At 35.3% G+C, this 19,166-nt stretch overlaps 1 protein-coding gene across 2 annotated transcripts; it reads left to right on the top strand.

Annotated features, from left to right (window-relative positions):
• Nucleotides 1–276: 276 nt before the first annotated feature.
• LOC129266731 (vitellogenin receptor Yl-like) lies at nt 277–18,943 on the top strand. Of its 2 annotated transcripts, XR_010294447.1 has the most exons (6): nt 277–539; nt 3,081–3,212; nt 11,532–11,897; nt 15,980–16,141; nt 16,723–17,315; nt 17,704–18,943. XR_010294447.1 is itself a non-coding variant. In XM_054904549.2 (5 exons), the coding sequence occupies exons 1-5, from the start codon at nt 422–424 to the stop codon at nt 16,824–16,826; spliced, it is 882 nt and encodes a 293-aa protein (XP_054760524.2). In that variant the 5' UTR covers nt 328–421; the 3' UTR covers nt 16,827–18,943. The 2 variants fall into 2 exon arrangements, 1 of the variants encoding a protein (XP_054760524.2); XM_054904549.2 differs by having other exon boundaries at nt 328–539; nt 16,723–18,943.
• Nucleotides 18,944–19,166: the final 223 nt, after the last annotated feature.

Here is a 19,166-nt window from a genome sequence, read left to right as displayed (position 1 = left end):
CCATAACAAAAGTACAAGCGACTAATGAGATCGAAGGATTTCAGTAGCTTTTAATTATAACTGCGATCTTTTTATTGTAACAAGTTTTATGAAACGGACCCCAGAAATTCATCGACGTCACAATGCACTCTCAATGCGAAACAAGCACCATAGAAGTAGAGTGACTCCAAGATTTGCTCTGATTGGACAATACAAAATAAAGAGTTAAATAAGAATGCGCGCGCAGACTATCTAAAAGTTGGTATAAGAATGAAGACTGCTGTGATCATTACCAGTATCATCCCCCGCCCCTCATCACCGGTGATCGCAGTTTGATCGACGTCGAGTGCAAAGTCAGGGTGGTCCGTCAAATTCGGCTTTCATTTCTGTTTCTAAACAGATTTCAGTCATCTCGCTTGGCAGTCCAAGAATTTGGAAGAAGATGAAGATCACCATGTCATCTCTGATTTCTGTTGTGTTGGTTCTAGGGTTGGTAGCCCTCATCTCGGGGGCACGACCGAAGGCTAGCCCGAGACGAAAGCCAAGTAATCTTAAGGCCAGTAAGTAAGAATAAAAATGTTCTTGAGTGTTTCGTCATTTTTCTTTGGAGGGGGGGGGGGGGGGGGCTATTCAAAAAAATATTTCTTGCCACTTGGAGTAAGAGCAGAAACACGCTGCATTATATTAAACTTGAAAGGCTCTTTTGTTCTTAAGTTTTCACACTGTGCCAGCAAAATACGTATCTACACAAATATTTTCGGGCTTATCAATCTTAATACAAGCAAATACACGATTTTGGTAATGTTTTAATTGCGTAATTCTTAGATTTTTATTTTCACATGGTTGAACTAAACCAGGAGGCCAAATGATTTGAGAAAGAGCAGGCACACAGATATTGGAAGAAAATTGTGTCGCCTAAATACGTTGATATTTTCTTCAGAATTTTCATCAAATGAAAAGGGGTTTTAACAAGTAGGAATGAACACTTCTTGGAATTTTACGAGAAAATGGTGTCGCATGTCTTCAGGGGAGCATTTCATGAAAATAGTTTTCAGAATTTTTTTTACTGACTACCTGTTCTCAGCCAATCAAATTCAAGGATTTGATAAAGCTTTAAAAACCTTACAGAGAACACATTTCGTAAAAATTCTACCGGTACCGATGTATCTATTGGAAAACAAAGAGACTCTTCTACTTTGATGCATATCAAACGTGACAGGTGAATATAAGAAAGGGAAATGGGCTGACATTCGTCTTGTAACCATGGAACCCGCCATGGTAACAATCCTACACTCTAAAAAAAAATTACCCAATATTGGAGGAAAATGGGAACATGCATGTTGGTTGGGTAAAAAGATATATATTTTGTAAATTTTACGCAGCAATGTTGCGTTGAAATAGCCAAATATAGGGTAGAAAAAATACCAATCAAACATGCATGTTGTTCCCTTTCTACCCAATATTGGATAATTTTTTACTCGGTGTTTTTAGAGTGAGAAAGCAAAAGCAAGAAAGAGGTCACCTGCAATTCGCTGGAAACCTCGACTTATGATTTTCTTTTATCTGTTTCCCCAGTTTTAGTATTTGAGATTTATTTTACGTCTTCGTGGCATTTAGTCCTTATGTCATCTGTGTATTAAAGGAGTGCCACCTTTTGGGGGGAATGGGCGTGTAATACGACAAAATGATGATGAAGAAGATTGCTAAAAGAGCACGAATGTTTGAATATAACCAAAGGCTTGGGGTTCACTCTGATGAAGCTGGTACAGTGTAAACAAACATTGGGTAAAATTTTAACCAGCACGAGGGTAATTATTTGTCCATCCAATTTTGGGCAGTATTTCATAAAACGCGGGAAGCATATCGTAAAGTAATGTTAAAAATAAGCAGCAATTTTTTTGTAAAAATTTTCATCACACTCGATAGATAAAAATGCCCAAAAGAAATGCCCAATGTTGGTTGGACACATAATTACCCTCTTGTAGCACTTTTACCCAATACTTTTTAGGGTGTAATGAGGATAAATGGTTTTAAAGGGCACTAGTGCATCAAGTGGGAATCGAACCCCGGGGCACTTTTATCCGAATTCCCCACTCTATGAATGAGCTATCATTCCAACTCTTATGAAGGTGAAACCCTCGGGTTCAAAATTTCACTGCAAAACATTATTCTGAGATTAATACATCTAAAAAATAAGTGAACATAATCCACAACTGCAGTAGGTTATTATACGAAGCAGAGATGAAGTTTTGTCAGATAACTTGATAATAACATGATACATTTGAACAACTATGACGATGTTGTGATATTTCTAATAAAAGTTCGCTCTTATCCATACATAAGTAAATATGCAAGTTATCAGAGGTGAGAGAAAAACAAATTTCTAATGGAGATATTTTTGTTATTAAGATATCAAGGGTAGAGATATGTCTATAAAAAAAGAATATCCCACTTTTACATCAACAAGAAATGAGTTCAGTGTGGATTTGACAGCATATCTTTGTTATCATTTATAAATCTTCAACAAATTGGACACGTCGCTGCGAAAGCTAATAACCTTAATATATTTTTCCTGCAAGTTCATTTCATAAGTTTTTCACAAACTTGCTTGCCCAGAACTACAGAATATATCTTGCTTTTCTGAAAAAAAACCTCACTAGCTTCTTATAAGCTATGGATTTTGCACACATTCCTTTTCTTTTGGCCCTCGGAACTTGGCAATGTACTTGGCTTTTATACAGCCTAGACCTACAATGTGAAAATATTGAACACTCTAGCATTTTTTAATCGTACGATGTGTAAGGTTTGAACAGAAAATATTTCGGAAATAGAAAATATGAAGCCTTTGAAGGGTGATTGACTAAATTATGAAATTCTATGGTAATGCAACATAACTTGAATTAAAATTGCTTTGTCTCTCATGCCGGTCACAAATTCCGTCCGCAATTTTTTTTTCTTCCTTTTCTTCTTCTACCCTTCTTTTTTTTTTTTTGCTGTTCTTTATCTTCGTCTTCGATATTGATGGGTGGTGCCCTATCTAAAATGTTTTCAACGATTGATAATCGAGTCAACTTCTCATTTACATAATTCTCTTCCAACAGATTGCTTCAAGTGTTCCCCTGGCCAACTTGACTCCCCGTGTATCAAGCCACAACTTGTATGCGATTTCAGGCGAGACTGCCCCGGTGGTGAGGATGAGGTCGAGGAGATCTGCCATCGCTCTCGATTCACATGTAAGTTCCTTATATTGCATAACACGTCATTTCCATTATCACATAAGATAAGGGGAAATCAACCCCGACAAAAAAAAATATCATAAAAATAGCAGAAACAAAAATTAAAAATGAAGAGCTCACTTGCAAAGGGGTTAGGTCAATTTTTCATCAAATTTGATTTTTTTTTCTCAATGTATAGATTTTTAGTAGCTCTAGAAGATTAAAAACCAAAGAAAAGTTGAAATTCCCATTAAAAAGTGATCTAAAATGGCAAAGAAAAATCACCCTTTTTTCAAAGGGGTTAGGTCCATTTCAGTTTAGTTGCAAAAGGGGTTAGGTCCACACCGATTTTTTTTTGGAAAAGAATATTTGAAAAAATATGAAGACAGGTAGAGTTCTTTTATACCAAATTTTATGTTCTCATGGTAGGGTATCATGAAAATTTAGTTTCGCATAAGAATATTGCAATATGGGAGAATAACAAAACAAAAATGATTTTCTTGGAGTGGACCTAACCCCTTTTGCAAACAAACCCTTCTGAAGAGCTAATTTTTCAAAAGGGGTTAGGTCCATTGTTCATAAATTTCATTGTTTTCTGTCGCAAAATCTCAAAAATTTTAGTCGCTCTAATGAAAACAAAGAAAATTTGAAATTCACATGAAAACGCGAATAAAAGTGGCAGAGAAAATCACTTTTTAATCAAAATAGATTAGATTCATTTCAGTGTGCCTGCGAAAGGGGTTAGGTCCATAATGATAATTTGTAAAAGAATGTATAGAAAAAAACTGAAGACAGGTAGATTTCTTTTATACCCAATTTTATGTTCACATGATAGGGTAGTACATCATGACAATTTAGTTTCTCATAAGAAAATTGCAATAAGTGAGAATAAAAAAACGTGGTTTTTCTAGGAAGTGTCCAAAGTGGACCTAACCCCTTTTGCTACCAAACTCTTCAAATGTTGATGAAGGTTTGATGAAAATCCATCAAAGATTACAAAGGTTATTAGAATTGTAATTTATTCATATGCGATATATGCGAGCAGTTTAGCCATATATCGTGTAGAAAAAAAATGATATGTCATTTTCTCAATAAATTGATTTTTTTTTATATTGAATCTTCAGTATATCAGCAGAAAAATTATTTTACACCTGCTGCTGAAAAATAAAGAAGGTCATCATGAACCATTTAAAAAGTGAAATATATGTATCTTATTTTAATAACATATGGAGCAGCTGCCCGTAAATACCGTCACAAATCAAAAACTTGAAATTCTAATAACCTTTTTAATCTTTGATGGATTTTCCTTAACCCCTCACCAGTATATGTTTTTCTTTCTGGCAGTTTTACAACAAACTATTCTTGGGGTAAACTTCCCCTTTAAATCTTGCCTGTAAATATTGATCGGATGTGAAATAAGGATATGTTATTTACTGATGTTCTGGTGCTAGAATCGCAGAAACCAAGCCTACTTCAAATCATTTTTTAGATTAAGATTTTCGATGATATTGTGCCCTTATTACATTTATCTTTTGTCTTTACTTTTACTTTTGTAATATTTAATCTATATAAAGTTCTCATCTTTTCGTTTCTTGTACAACGTCATTCTTTATTTCTCCCCTCTTTCGTATCACTTTAATTTCGCGCCTTTCCGTTTTTCATGCAATTACTTTCTTTATCTCCGTTGGCTTGATAGGTGTTTTGTTAACATAAATATTATTTTGAACTACCTCTACTATAATGAGTAGCCAACGAAATAAAGGCTTTGCTTTTAGGCCCCTGAATTTTCACAAAATATAAATTACAAGGTTCTGTTATCGGTTTCATATCCGTACAAAGATATTTATTTCAACCGTAATGATTACACAATCTTATTGAGTCGACAGTATTTACTTCATTTGTATTTTGTTGAAAATTAGAAAAAAATGGATATCAAATGAAAATAAAATTTTGCAATTTTTTCTTCTTACATCGATATTGCTTCAAAGCAGTAGCCTAGAAAAATATGCCTGAAAGTAAAATTGCCAGGTCTTCTATGTGTTTGGTATTCAGAACTAGTCCAGGATAGAAGAGGCATAACCTTGTTTTTTTGTATATACAATATTTTTTGATGGTTTCTTGTCAATTCGAGGGTGCTGATTACGAATCTGAATGATGCCACTCGTGTAACCTTAAGCATTTCCCGCAAGTTGGCAAAATCCAATATGGCCGCCAAAATATGCAAATTGCCCATGAAAATCATAAAATTGTCTGCACATTGGCTATGAAATGCATGAAATTGTGTGGCAGGAGTGAAATACTCTCTGAAAAAATAATTTTTGACAAAATATTTATTTTCCTAATATTCAAAATGGCCGCCATAGGCCCTTGTATACTCTATTATGTAGAATATGAATAGGGAAAACTAATTTTCACAAAAATGGGCACTAAACTGCAAAAAAATCGAGATGTATGAACGAAGTAATATATGCCAATCATCATTACTAACGAGATATATCATTTATTATGTCATATATGGGAACATTGCTGTATTTTGATATCTAAAATAGCCGCCACTGGCCCAAACGGTATTGCGTACAATGGCAATGGGGGCCAAAAAATTCACAAGGGTGATCACTAAAATGCTTATTATGAAGATAAAACGAGTGGAATACTGACTAAAAACATAATTGTTAACGAAATATATTATTAGTAAGCTATGTATGTGATGAATGTTGTATTTTGATATTCAAAATCGCTGCCAATGGCCCTAAAAGTATTATGCACAATGAGAAAGAGGAGCAAAGAAATCACAAGAGTGAGCACTAAAATGCATATATATATGTAATAAATTAAGGGGATACTTTCTAAAAACGTATTTTTTAACGAAATATATCATTCAGGTTTCAAGTTTGTGTTAAATACTGTATTTTTTCTTTCAAAATGGCCGCCATAGACATTGACTGTATTATGTACAATGCAAAGTGGGAAACGAATATTCACAGGAGTGAGCACCATAAATGCACGTAATAGTGATCTATGAGTAATACATTGTCTGAAAGCATAATTTCTATTAAGATATATCATTTATTCTGCCAGTTAGGTGATAAATACTGTTATTTTTAAGTCAAAATGGCCGCTACAGGCCCTTGCGGTATTATGCACAATGTGAATGGGAACAAATCATTTCAACAGAATTTGGCTTTGCTTGGCCAAATGGTGATGTATGAGTGAAATATTGTCTGAAAACATGATTTATAACAAAATATATCATATCTTATGTAATTTAGGTGATAAATACTGTATTTTGACATTCAAAATGGCTGCCCATATGCCCTTTTTGTGAACATTATTTGTCTCCACTCAAATTGTATATTATACGATAAGGGCCATTGTTGGCCATTTTCAATTTAAAAAATGCAGCATTTATCACAAAAATTACACAGCATTATGATATATCTCGTTAGAAACCACGGCTTTAGACAATAATTCACCCTTAGATCACAATTATGTGCAATATTTAGAGTCTAACAAAGCCAAATTCTGTCAAAATCATATGTCCCATGTTACAATGTACACAATACTTTTAGGACCTATGGCAGCCATTTTGAATTTCAAAGTACAGCATTTATTACCTCCACGACCAATAATTTATGTGATGTATTTAGTTAGAAATCATGTTTAAGACAATATTTTTACTCGTACATCACAGTTATATGCATTTTATGATTCTCACTCTTGTGAAAATTAGTTTCCCTGTTTGCATGTTACATAACTTAGTTAGGGCTTGTAGACATGGTAGAGGTTATTTTGAATGTCAAAATACAGTAGTTATCAACTATATGGCAGAAGAAATGCTATAATTTATATTAAAAAATATGTTTTCAAATAACATTTTACTCATACAACAGGATTATATGGATGTTATAGTCAAGCAAATCCAAATTCTTACCATTCACATAGTAGATAATACTGTTAGGGCCTACAGGGGCTTTTTTTAATTTCATAATACATCATTTATCTCATGCATGACAAAAGAAATGATATGTCTTGCAATGATACATGTTGTCAGACAATATTTTACTCGTAGATCACAATTACATGCATTTTATTTTTCTACTCGTGTGAAAATTAGTTTCTCCATTCGCATTGTACATGATAAATATAGGGCCTATGGCAGCCATTTTGAATGTCAAAATACAGCATTAATCACATGCATATTAACAATGATGTTTTTAGTCAGTATTCCACTCGTTCATGTCGTTTATCTTAATAATATGCAATTTAGTGTTCACTCTTGTCATTTTTTTGGCCCCGGCCATATGATTGCCATTATTCATAATACTCTTTGGGCCAGTGGCGGCTATTTTAGACATCAAAATACAGCAATGTTCTAATATATGACATGATAAATGATAATTTTTCGTTAGTAATGATGATTTGCATATATTACTTCGTTCATACATCGCGATTTTTGCAGTTTAGTGCTCATTTGTGTGAAAATTAGTTTTCCCTATTCATATTGTACATAATAGAGTATAGAATGGCCTATGGCGGCCATTTTGAATATCAGGAAAATAAATATTTTGTCAAAATTATTTTTTCAGAGAGTATTTCACTCCTGCCACACAATTTCATGCATTTCATAGCCAATGGGCGGACGATTTTATGATTTTCATGGGTAATTTGCATATTTTGGCGGCCATATTGGATTTTGCCAATTTGGGGAAAATGCTCAAGGTTACACGAGTGGCATCATCCAGATTCGTAATCAGCACCCTCGAATTGACAAGAAACCATCAAAAAATATTGTATATATAAAAAAACAAGGTTTGATCAATTCTCTATGGGGCCTATCCTGGACTAAACCGTATTTTTTCAAGTGTTGGAACGCAATCACACGCAGCTCGTAATGGTAATGAAGGCCTATTTGTGCAGAGGGTCAAAAACACCCGTTTCTTAGTGGGACCAAGTGAGATCGTCACGACGACCCTCGGGTATACCGCCGTGATTAAAAATGAGTGGGGATGCACATAAGCTGAAAAATAAAACCGGTCCATTGGAAGATAATCACTTAAATACAGCTATGGTCATTATACACGCACCTCCTAAGGCGGTTTCACACGAGTAAAGGTAATCTCGAAGGAGACAATCTTATTTCATTGCTAAATCTTGACATGCATACATAAAAAAATAAACGAGTTAGGTTTGATTGAATTCAAGCAAAATTAAAAAAAAGTAAACAAGATTTATTAACACAGGTAGATGACCCTACCAACAAAGAGTGATGCTGCACATAATGTCAAAGTATGTTTTTTCTTCATGTATTCTGTCATATGTAACTAGTTTCACCTTTAAAAACCGAAGTCTGAGGTGTCTTCAACGGGGAATAAGGTTTTAATAAATTCAAAATAATTCGAAAAAGAAATATCATGGGTTAAAATCTCAAATATTGATATTTAAATAAAAATGTGCAGTGACTGAAATGATTGTCGGCCGAGGAAAGAAATCTTGTCCTCTGCTTGTGTTTTTTTTCACCCAACGTCATTCGTTTTCAACGTTTTAAAGAAAGAGACCTGCGAGTAAACTATAGAAGAGTGTAAAATTGCTCTGATAACTCCCTGCAATAATCCCTGTATACCTAAAGGTGGTGACGCACGCGGAATCTGCATGCTATTACCAACACACTCACTTTCCTATACACACACAATTACGTTAAATCGCCGCATAACCGAGGACTTTTGTATAATCATGAAGTTAGAAATCTCATGCACAGAGGGGCAATATGAACTTTTACTTTTCAGTCGATGAGAACCATTGCGAATCGAGGACTCGTTAAGGGTACACCTATATTATGTTTTGAAACCATTTGCAATTGGCCCGCATAGGCGCGTACTGAGGAAGTGTAGTTTGTGTCCTCAACAATGTGAAAATTTTGTCTGTGTCCTCATTTTCCACCATGGTTTACTGCAGCATTGTATATCCACAGTTCCTCCAACACATACACACACCACCCTTACCATAATGACAATAATAATAATGATAATAAAGATAACGATAATAATAAAAAAAATAAAATAGTTATAATAAGTTATTATAAGTATTTTGCACGACACAAACTTTGGTAAATGTACCATCATTCTGCTTGATATATTTCCACCTGAGTAATTTATTAGTTTTTTTGATTTGTTCATGCATGACTATTATCTGTATATATACCACTGAAAAACAAATTTCTTCGTAAATGTTCATGTTGCGAATACAAAATAAAACATCTTGTACCTTGTATTACCAAAACAATCATATAACTCATTCTGACAGAAAATTATGATTTCAAGCACCCCTTTCTTACCCTCATTCCGTCCTCAATTAGCAAAGTTTGCTGGTACTCCAGCGTTAAGGAGGATTTCCACCAGCGGGGTTTGGCGACATAAATCCATTAAGGTCCATACCTGGAAGCCTGATTGGGGCGCAGAGCAGGTGTTTCTACTCCTGGAATTACTGGGTCAATGTAGAATTTGTTTTTGTTTTGTTTGTTACTGTTTGGTCAGATAATATTGAATTATTTATATAATGGGGTTATTCTTAGTGCATGTGGGGAAGGCTTCTTTCTATGTTGTGTGAGGGGACTTCCTTTTAAGTGATAACATCCCTTGGACGTACGTATGGGAAGAAAATGATTTCACAAGGTGCTAGATCCCCTTTTGATATTGCAAAAAAAAACGACAACAGCAACAACAACATTCGTTTACCTTTTTGCATACTTGCTTCTTGGAAAATTCAAATTATCAATCTTTTTTTCGTAATTGCTCTTGATTGATATTGAAATTTATATATTTATATTTTGATGTTCGAAGAAGAGTTGGCTGATTAAGCACACTATGAGTTAAATAACTCGATTTTCCTCAGAAGTACATTCAGCAGCTTTTCGAATTATAGTCTTCAAATTGACATGGAATTATTAGAGACAGAAACAAGGTTAATATTGATGAGGTAACGAGGTCAAAATGTGTCTTTCCATCTTGAGGTCGATTCCATAAACTGTTTGCAAGGTACAAGCATATCTTAGAAATAACTTAAGAACAAAAAGCGTCATTTATTGTGTGAGCCCTCTTTTTTTATTACATTCAAATTATATATTACCGTGTTCTAAATTTTTTTTTATTGGACTCAGATGTAAAAATAAGGAATTTATGGCATTTTAAAAGGTTTTTCTTTCCATATTGGAGCAAAACAGTGATGTGCTGATCGAGTGTGTTACACACGCACACCTTCCCATTTTCATTCGCATCTTCCCATGTAAAATATAAACTATATTATACTTTCCTGCAATCATAGGCGGAAATCCCAGGGGGGACGTGTCCCCCTACTCAAAATAGTAGGGGGGACACAATATCAAAACCTGGTAATGTTACCTCACGAAACACATTAAATCATCAATAGGATATTTCACTCTAACACTGGGAAGGTGTTCTAGAATTTGCATTTTTTTAAATTTACATATTCCTTTGAAAAATAAAAGGGAGTGTGATATTATCGTTTCCCAATTCGGATAAAGATTTGGTTGTGAGTTTCATTTTAAAAATGCCAAAAATGAGCAAATTTTAATGGGATTTTCAGCACTATGCTTGTCTGATCCCCCCCCCCCCCGTATTTGTTCACATCTACTTGATATTTTCCCCCTTTTTAGGGGGGGCTTGGCTTTAGATTTCAGGTAATACCACGAGGTCACAATCTAGCGCTCCATACTCTAGGCATGAGAGCAATTTAACGGACATATCAGAAAAAAAAAACCTTATGTAATATCCTGCTAAACCCATACAAAGAACATTAATGAGATTGCATCCTCTTGTGATACGTTGTTCGAGCCCGAAGTCACATATCAAAAGGGAATAAGAGCAAAGTCTGTTTTTAATGTTTACTGACGTAAATTAAATTCTTCTTTGAAATAACAATTGGTATAGACACTTCGTATACTGCTTTGCTACAAGGTGATCCCCATTGATTATCGTTCATTAAGAAAGTTCATGTTCTCACAATCCTCCTCTTCACCTTCCCCATTCTTCTTCTTTCTCTCGTTCTTCTCCTCCTCCATCATATCCTCCTCCTTCTTCTTCTACTTTTCCTTCTTCTTCTTTTTTTCTTCTTCTTATACTTCCCTTTCTTCTCTTTTTGTCGTCATTCTTATTCTTCTTCTCCTCCTCGTCGTCCTACAGTCCTCATCATTCTTGTCACTACTTTTCCCTTAATAAATCGTTATACATAGCATTACTCTCATTAATATTTTCATTTCATTGACATTGTTTGATGTGTCATGATTGTAAAAATAAATCATTCCTAAATCTGCTTAACTTGCAGCCACATACAGTGTGAGCATCGATGATCCCATTTTGATACACGACAGTGACAACGCACCAGCCCCCTTACCCGGAACAAACACATTCTATGCCCTCGATCGATTCACGGGTCCTCCGGGATCGCACATCACGTTTGAGTTCACCGACGTCGCCTTCTCGGCGGAGACAAAGCGATCCCGTCGCTCCTACATCGCAGTAGGGTCAGGCGACGATCCCACGATGGTCTCTGCCCAGGTCGCCCGTATTTCGCTCGATACTCCGGCGAGTACGGACGGGTACACGGTTAGTAGCAATGAGGCGTGGTTGCTTGTAGTGCACCCAAAAGGAGAGAACATAGGCTTCACTGTCCGTGTAAACGTGGTTTCTGGTGAGTTGCGGGAAAACAAGAAAAATAGTTATATGCTAAATAGAGAGCTAAAAGGAATGTCGCTAGGGAATTTTTATTTGGAGTGGAAAACTAAGATTATCAAAGGTGCTGACAATATAGTGTTGTGCAGTATAGTATAATAGTAGTATAGTAGGAGAAACAGTAAATGTAGATGCATGTAGTTGCTGCAGCAGTAGTAGTAGTAGTATTATAAAAGAAAAAATAGTAGAAGACAAAGTGGTAGTTGTATAGCAGCAGTATAGTAAGAGTATTAGTAGTAGTAGTCATAGAAGAAGTAGAAGTTCTACTACTACTACTAGTAGTAGTAGTAATAGTAGTAGTTGTTGTTGTTACAAGAGTTGTAGTAGAAGTAGCATTAGTAGTAGTGGTAGTAGTAAGAGCAGTAGTAGTAGTAGTAGTAGTAGTAGTAGTAGTAGTAGTAGAAGTAGGATCAGTAGTAGTAATAATTGTTGTAATAGTAGCATGAGGGGTATTAGTATTATAAGTAGTATGGGTAGTAATTGTAGTAGTAGTATAGTAGTAATAGTTCTAGTAGTAGTAGTAGTAGTACTAATATTAGTAATAGTAGTAGCAGAAGTAATAGTAGTAGCAGAAGTAGTAGTATTAGTAGTAGTAGTAGTAGTACTAGTAGTAGTAGTAGTAGTAGTAGTAGTAGTAGTAGTAGGAAATAGTTGTAGTCAGGTAGTAGTAACAGCAGCAGCAGAGGTAATACAATCAGGCTCGCAGTAGTATACTAGTACAGTCTAGCGGTGATGGTGCAGGTGTTTGGTGGTGGTTGAGTTGTGATGGTAATTACTTCACATCGATTTATATTTTTTGTTTGTGAAAGTAGAAACATAAAGAAGTAAAAGGCACGGTGTAAAAGATACTAAGGCGAATGATATTTCCGTTATTCTTATTTGAAAGTGGCGCCAAGTTACTTTTCATTTTCTTCATCGAAGGAGCTCGAAACTTTCATTAACATTCATAAAAACTCATTTCCGCTCTGCGACCTTGTTTCCATCTTCAAACCTAGCATCACAATCGTTTAGATTAAAGAGATACATCAGCATGATTATGGCCCATTCATTTACTACCATACGGAAGATAAGCCCCATAATCATTGTTGATATCTGGAAATCACCGCTTCACAATCAGAAATGATAAACCATTGCCATGGCAATCGGAGATTAATTGTCACCTCAAATTGCACGACCATGAACGTTCGCGATGGACTCGTGCTACATCCTTCTGATGGTGATTATAATGATAACAGAGAAAGGGAAGCCCTAGCCGTTTAATGAAGCTCTATATGTAGGGGGTGTCACACAAGAGGTCATTTGCAGAAAGTGTTTCAATCAAACATAACTCTAGAAATCATGCGCATGCGCAGCTTGATTTTCAACGAATCGAAAGCGGGCATTTGGGATTTGCGACTGATGTTTTTGAACTTACATTCAATCGCAGGTTTTAGCATGCTTGTGATCAAGAATTCATTTTTTTATCAGGAAATTAATTTTGTGTGTTAACGGAAATTAATTCTTAGAGGGGTTTTCTAGGCTGAAGATAATATGATTTGAACAGACAAGAAAAATCAGACAAACTGTACTCTATTTATTTAGAAATAAATATTCTCAGCCCGGAGCACCCCTTTAGCAAAGGAAATATGATTAAAGGGTAACCTTAAGCGCATACATTCGTAATTCCGAAGCTTCGTTATTCCGAAGGTTCGGATATTCCGAAGGTTCGTTATTCCGAAGGTTCGTATTTCCGAAGGTTCGTAATTCCGAAGGTTCGTTATTCCGAAGGTTCGTATTTCCGAAGGTTCGTTAATCCGAAAAAGAAATGAGGTTCGTAATTCCGAAGGTTCGTTAGTCCGAAAACTAAATGATTAACTAACCTTATTTTGTTTTGGGACTAACGAACCTTCGGAACAACGAATCTTATTTCGTTTTCGGATTAACGAACCTTCGGAACACCGAACCTTATTTCGTTTTCGGATTATCGAACCTTCGGAATAACGCCACAAATGTTCGGATTAACGAACCCTTTTACGTTTTCGGATTAATGATCATCGAGGTATAGGCAATTTACGTGTTTCGGAATTACGAACCTTCGGAATAAAGAACCTTCGGAATTACGAACCTTTCGAATTACGAAGTGTAACCAAATTAAGTGCCATACATTGTAGGCACGTCGGCATTTCATGGCTAAAAATCTATGATAGATAATGATCATAAAAACAATGAAAACAATAATATTTAAAAAAAAATTAATCTAAGAAATAAAAACAAAAAATAATGATAGTAGCAATTACAATAACAATAACAATGATAATAATCACAAATGTAAATCATGATATCTATAATGATAATAATCAAGGAGGTCGCTTCAAGAAACTTCTTGTGAGAACTTTGAACCCTGCCTACTTAAATGATGATATACATGTATTATTGTTACACTTAGTACATGCCCTGCCAAAAAATCTCACTACTTTGAACCCCAACATATATATATATATTTTAAGTTCTACAAGTTTAAACCCTTTGATCTTCAATAATTCATCGATCAGTGACTCCGCCATATCTCACCCATGGTCCTTGGTCGTCGATTAATTTCCTGTATCTGGCTCGGATACAATGCTTTATATCGCTGTCCTAGTTGCTATCAGCACCTGCGTGTGATCTGACTTCACACATACACTCTATCAAGAGCATGCTATCCACCTTGATCACACGAGGGTACGGTAACAAAGTTATACAGGTTTCCATGTACCGCCCCCGTTCTTTAAAAAGCCGCCTTTCAAATTGCATTGGGAAATTCCATATGTGTCGTACGGGACATTTCGACAACAATTTCTAGTCTCTTAGCTGATTGCTTGAGCAATAAAAAAAAATTGTCAATTATAACGATATAGTGGGTAGTCATGTGAGAAACTGATTACCAACGAAAAAAGGGTTTGATTATGGGTGAATTAGAGGTGAAAATGTTGCGTGTCGTACATGACTACCCACTAGTGCTTTATTATAACCACAAAATAAGTTGAAGTTCCTCTATTGTTTGGACAGTAAGTTGAAAAATGTTGCGAAAATGGCTAACTTTTCTAGCATGGAAACGCTCTATTAAGGAGTTCAAGTGCAGAGATAATGTATTGCCAAATGCCCGTCATGACCAAGAACAACAAATAATTATTCTTTGTTGAAAATTGCTGAATCATAACGGCAATTTAGTACTTGATTTGGACAAACGACATAAGACCAAACGAAGAAAAAAAACGACATGCAAGTTTTCGTCAGCTTTGAAACTTATGGCGGGTCAGTTGCGATAGCATGGTCAAAATTAATATGATTTGAAGAAAATATAGAGCAACATTGAATTAGAAAATCACGGAATAGAATAAAGGAGCTATTGATTTTATTGTTTATCTTCAGTTCTGTTTGAAATAGGTGTGTATACATGATATCAACGACATACAATGCCTTTTCTCTGTCAATTTCATTTATACAACTTTTTTGTTGCGTTTTGGTATGTCTTCCTTGTCAAGAAAATAAGTCACGCTTATACAACAATGATGATCGAATATACATGTCAGAAGTTGTTCCTGATTTGTATTCTTAGAGCAGCAAATATTGAAATGAGCATAATATCATTTATGATATCGGGGGTTCATAAAGCTGTTTGTTAGTTAAGAGCGACTTTAAGAACGACTGGTGAACCTTTCTTACACGCTAAGCCATCGGAAATGAACATTTGGGTGGATACCATTTACCGCATTACCGCAAGAAAGGATTACCAGTCGTTCTTAAAGTCGCTCTTAATTTACGAACAGCTTTATGAAACACTACCTGTAGTGTTATGATTCCACCTGCATGGTTTACTTTTTACTTGTAATTTTCATCTTTCCTTCGAATTTTATTCCCATCATCGCTGAATCTGTCTCTGTTCCTCCGCTCTGGGATTTCTCTCTCTCTCTCCCTCCCTCTCTATTCATCTATCTACCTTCCTCCTCCGTGTCATCTTTACCCTCCCTCGCTCTCTCCCATCACTCCGATCTCTATCCTTTTACCTATCCTCTTTTTCAGAGAGCCCCGCGATCGTCCCCGCGGTCGGGAATGATGCTGACGTCGACGTGGGTATGTCAGCTTGTTTCCCGTGTCTCAGCAGTGACCTGATCTGTGTCAGTTGGGACTGGCACTGTGACGGAGCAAATGACTGTGACGAGGGAGAGGACGAGATAGGCTGCCGTAAGTGGATTTTTTTTCTAATATATAATTCTTTTTTTTTAGATCATAACGCTACTGAGTACGTGTGAGAAAGCCTTGGAATTGTTCAAGTTCAAACAATAGTATTATGTACAAATCAATGATAACAGGTCAGTGTTACAGTCATTACGTGTCTGGTGTTCCACGGGGAAATATCATTGGTCCCTTGTTTATTATGATCTTGATCTACGTAAAGGACCCTCGTTAGTCTTTTGCTATGTTTTATTTCGGTGCTTTGTTTATCTTGCTTCTTGTAAAAAAAAATCGAATGTACAAATAGCAACTTTTAATCCAAACTTGTCTAGTGATTGGCAGGACATGGGCTATTTGTATTAGGCCTATATCAAATGAAAATGCGATTTGTATTTCGAAAACTGACAAAGGCCTCAACTTTTGGCCTGCATCGCTTCCTTTCTTCCTGTGTTTTTATAATTCGCCCGTTTCTGTGTTTACATTGGTGTTTCAAGAAGAAAAATATAATTCATCTGCAAGAAGCTTGAAATTTCATATTCATTTAACAATATAACAATTTTAAATACATTTCATGATATATTTATCTACAGCCTGCTTGGGCTTCGAATGCAGCGATGGCAAATGCATTGAGAAGGGATTCCAGTGTGATGGCATCGTTGACTGTTCCAACGACGAAACAGACTGTCCTGCTTAAAACGCAAGATGGCGCTACATATTAATGATCTAACAATCCCCATTTATCGGTGTCTGTTGTTCCCAATATATTCATGGTGTCACAAGTGTGTTCCTTTGTGATAATAACTATATGAAAATGATTTGCTTACCGCCCATTTTTAATGTGAAACAGTGTGGTAGCCCGGACGTTATGAATAAATGATTAAGTTCGCCAAGTTCAGTACCTAAATTCAGAAAAGGGGGAAGTGGGGGGGGGGGGGCAACATAATGACGTATTTATTCGGTCAGTGTTTTCAATATAAAGGAAATTGGATATTGATGGAGATCGTGTATAAAGCAATAGGTAACAAAAGTTGGTTAATAGTCATGATCGTTATTTTGTAGTTAATAATGCTTATAGCTACATGTATCTACGGTTTATTTGTTTTCGCACACTATTGTTTATTATCACATTCAAATGCATCTCCTCCCCTTTCTCTAATCCGTCTCTCCCTCGTCCCATCTAAAGGCCACCGCACACCTTACGACTGGTCTGCGACCCGATTTCAGAATAAAATGTAATAGAATTTGATGCTAATATTGAGACTTGGAATATCTTACTGTGTAATGTTCGAAATCATCGTACGAATACCTATGATCAAATTTGTGACTATGCTATCATCCTTCTTAGAATAAAAGCGAATTTAATATCTAGTCGTAATGACGTCATAGCAGTCTTACGATTGGCTACGATTTGAACCTAATTTGGACTTTACTCCAAAATAAGGGCTTGCAATCTTTCAAAATTGTTATAATATTATTATTTCAATTAATTTCAACCTCAAATAAAATGATATGTTCCATTCACATCTTCAGAAATTGAGCAAAATGCGATTTGTTCCTAAATCGGGTCGCAGACCAGTCGTAAGGTGTGCGGTCACCTTAACCAACATCCCGCTCATTCTGGGTCCAGTTTCATACAGACTCGTTAAAACAAAAAAAGCACAATAGGGCGATTCCGTACGTGTCGTACGGGACATTTTACAACAATTTCTAGTTTCCTAGCCGAACGCTTGAGCAATAAAAATATTTTTTTTGTCAAAGATAAAGCTGTAGTGGGTATTGACGTGAATAACTAATAACCAACACAAAAAAATTGATTATGGGTAAATTATAGGTGAAAATGTTTTGTGTCGTACGGGAGGCAGAAATGTCCCGTACGACACGCAACATTTTAAGCTGTAATTCATCTGTGGACAACATATTTTTGTTGGTTGTCAGTTTTTTGCATGTCTACCCAGTAGTACTTTAATATTACCACAAAGCAAATTGAAGCTCTTCATTCGTTTGGACAGCAGGTTGAAAAAAGTTGTGAAAATGGCTGATTTTTCTAGCATGGAATCGCCCAATATCTATGAAATATTTACGACCAGTCAATCAAATTGATTTGTTTCAATGCCTTTAAATTGATGTTGAATTTAATCATTGAATTAAGTTGGTTTATTTAATTTCTGTATTAATCTTTCAACATACAAATCAGAAATACATAAATACAAATCAATTACATAAATTAATGAAAATCAATCATTTATAAACCAAAAAAAAAGAGATACACTTGCAAATTGGCAATCACAATACAAACAATATCGTAGATGAATAGTTGTATGTATGCTAATAAAAGGAATTTGCAAAATGTTTTATTGTAACAGGTTTTATGAAAGTGGGCCCGTGATCTCGCGATATTTCTCTCCATTCCTCTCTCTGTCTCTCCCTTTTTACATAATCTATTTCTTTCTCTCAATTCTCGTTTCCTTTTCGCTGTACAGTGTTTACTTTTGGCTTGTAGTTAGTGAGGGATGAATCTTTTATGTCTCATGCTGTTAACAATATACATTGCTTTACTCAATATGGTGTAAGTTCGTCCCTAGCCTAAATCATTTTGGTTTACAAATAGTTTCAAATCGAAGACATTTCAAGTGCACCCCAACTATTTGTAATACATGTATTTCAATGTCTGTTAAATGAGTGTTGTCAAATTAATTATATAATTAGTTATATAATTGTTAAAGGTTAAAGCTTTCTCATTTCATTGCTTAGAAATATTGTTATTCAAATAAATGTAATATCAACCCTGCTGCATTTTTTGTTTTAAATCGATACCATCTTTGTTTTATCTGTATTTTTTGTATCTAGAGGTTTAAATTTTATTAAAAAAACTTCAACTTCTTGACATAAAGAAAAAGAATTAAAATACAGATTAGATATTATATCCTTACAACTTAGTGAATATGTTGACAATGAATAAAATACATAACACTATACATAGTTTGTTCTTTCTTTTTGGAAGCACTGACATTATAATATGCCATATGTTTATTTT

The sequence above is a fragment of the Lytechinus pictus genome, chromosome 8 (assembly GCF_037042905.1).
Source record: "Lytechinus pictus isolate F3 Inbred chromosome 8, Lp3.0, whole genome shotgun sequence".
Classification (NCBI taxonomy): domain Eukaryota; kingdom Metazoa; phylum Echinodermata; class Echinoidea; order Temnopleuroida; family Toxopneustidae; genus Lytechinus; species Lytechinus pictus.
The sequence above is the reverse complement of the archived record's forward strand: the minus strand, read 5'-3'. Positions and strand labels throughout refer to the sequence as shown.

What these genes read in the sequence shown, in the direction of transcription:
- LOC129266731 (XM_054904549.2), top strand. Translation starts at nt 422, where the DNA reads ATGAAGATCACCATGTCATCTCTGATTTCTGTTGTGTTGGTTCTAGGG. An exon ending in CCATCGCTCTCGATTCACAT is followed by an intron (nt 3,213 to 11,531) that starts GTAAGTTCCTTA and finishes CTTAACTTGCAG; the next exon opens with CCACATACAGTGTGAGCATC. An exon ending in CCGTGTAAACGTGGTTTCTG is followed by an intron (nt 11,898 to 15,979) that starts GTGAGTTGCGGG and finishes CCTCTTTTTCAG; the next exon opens with AGAGCCCCGCGATCGTCCCC.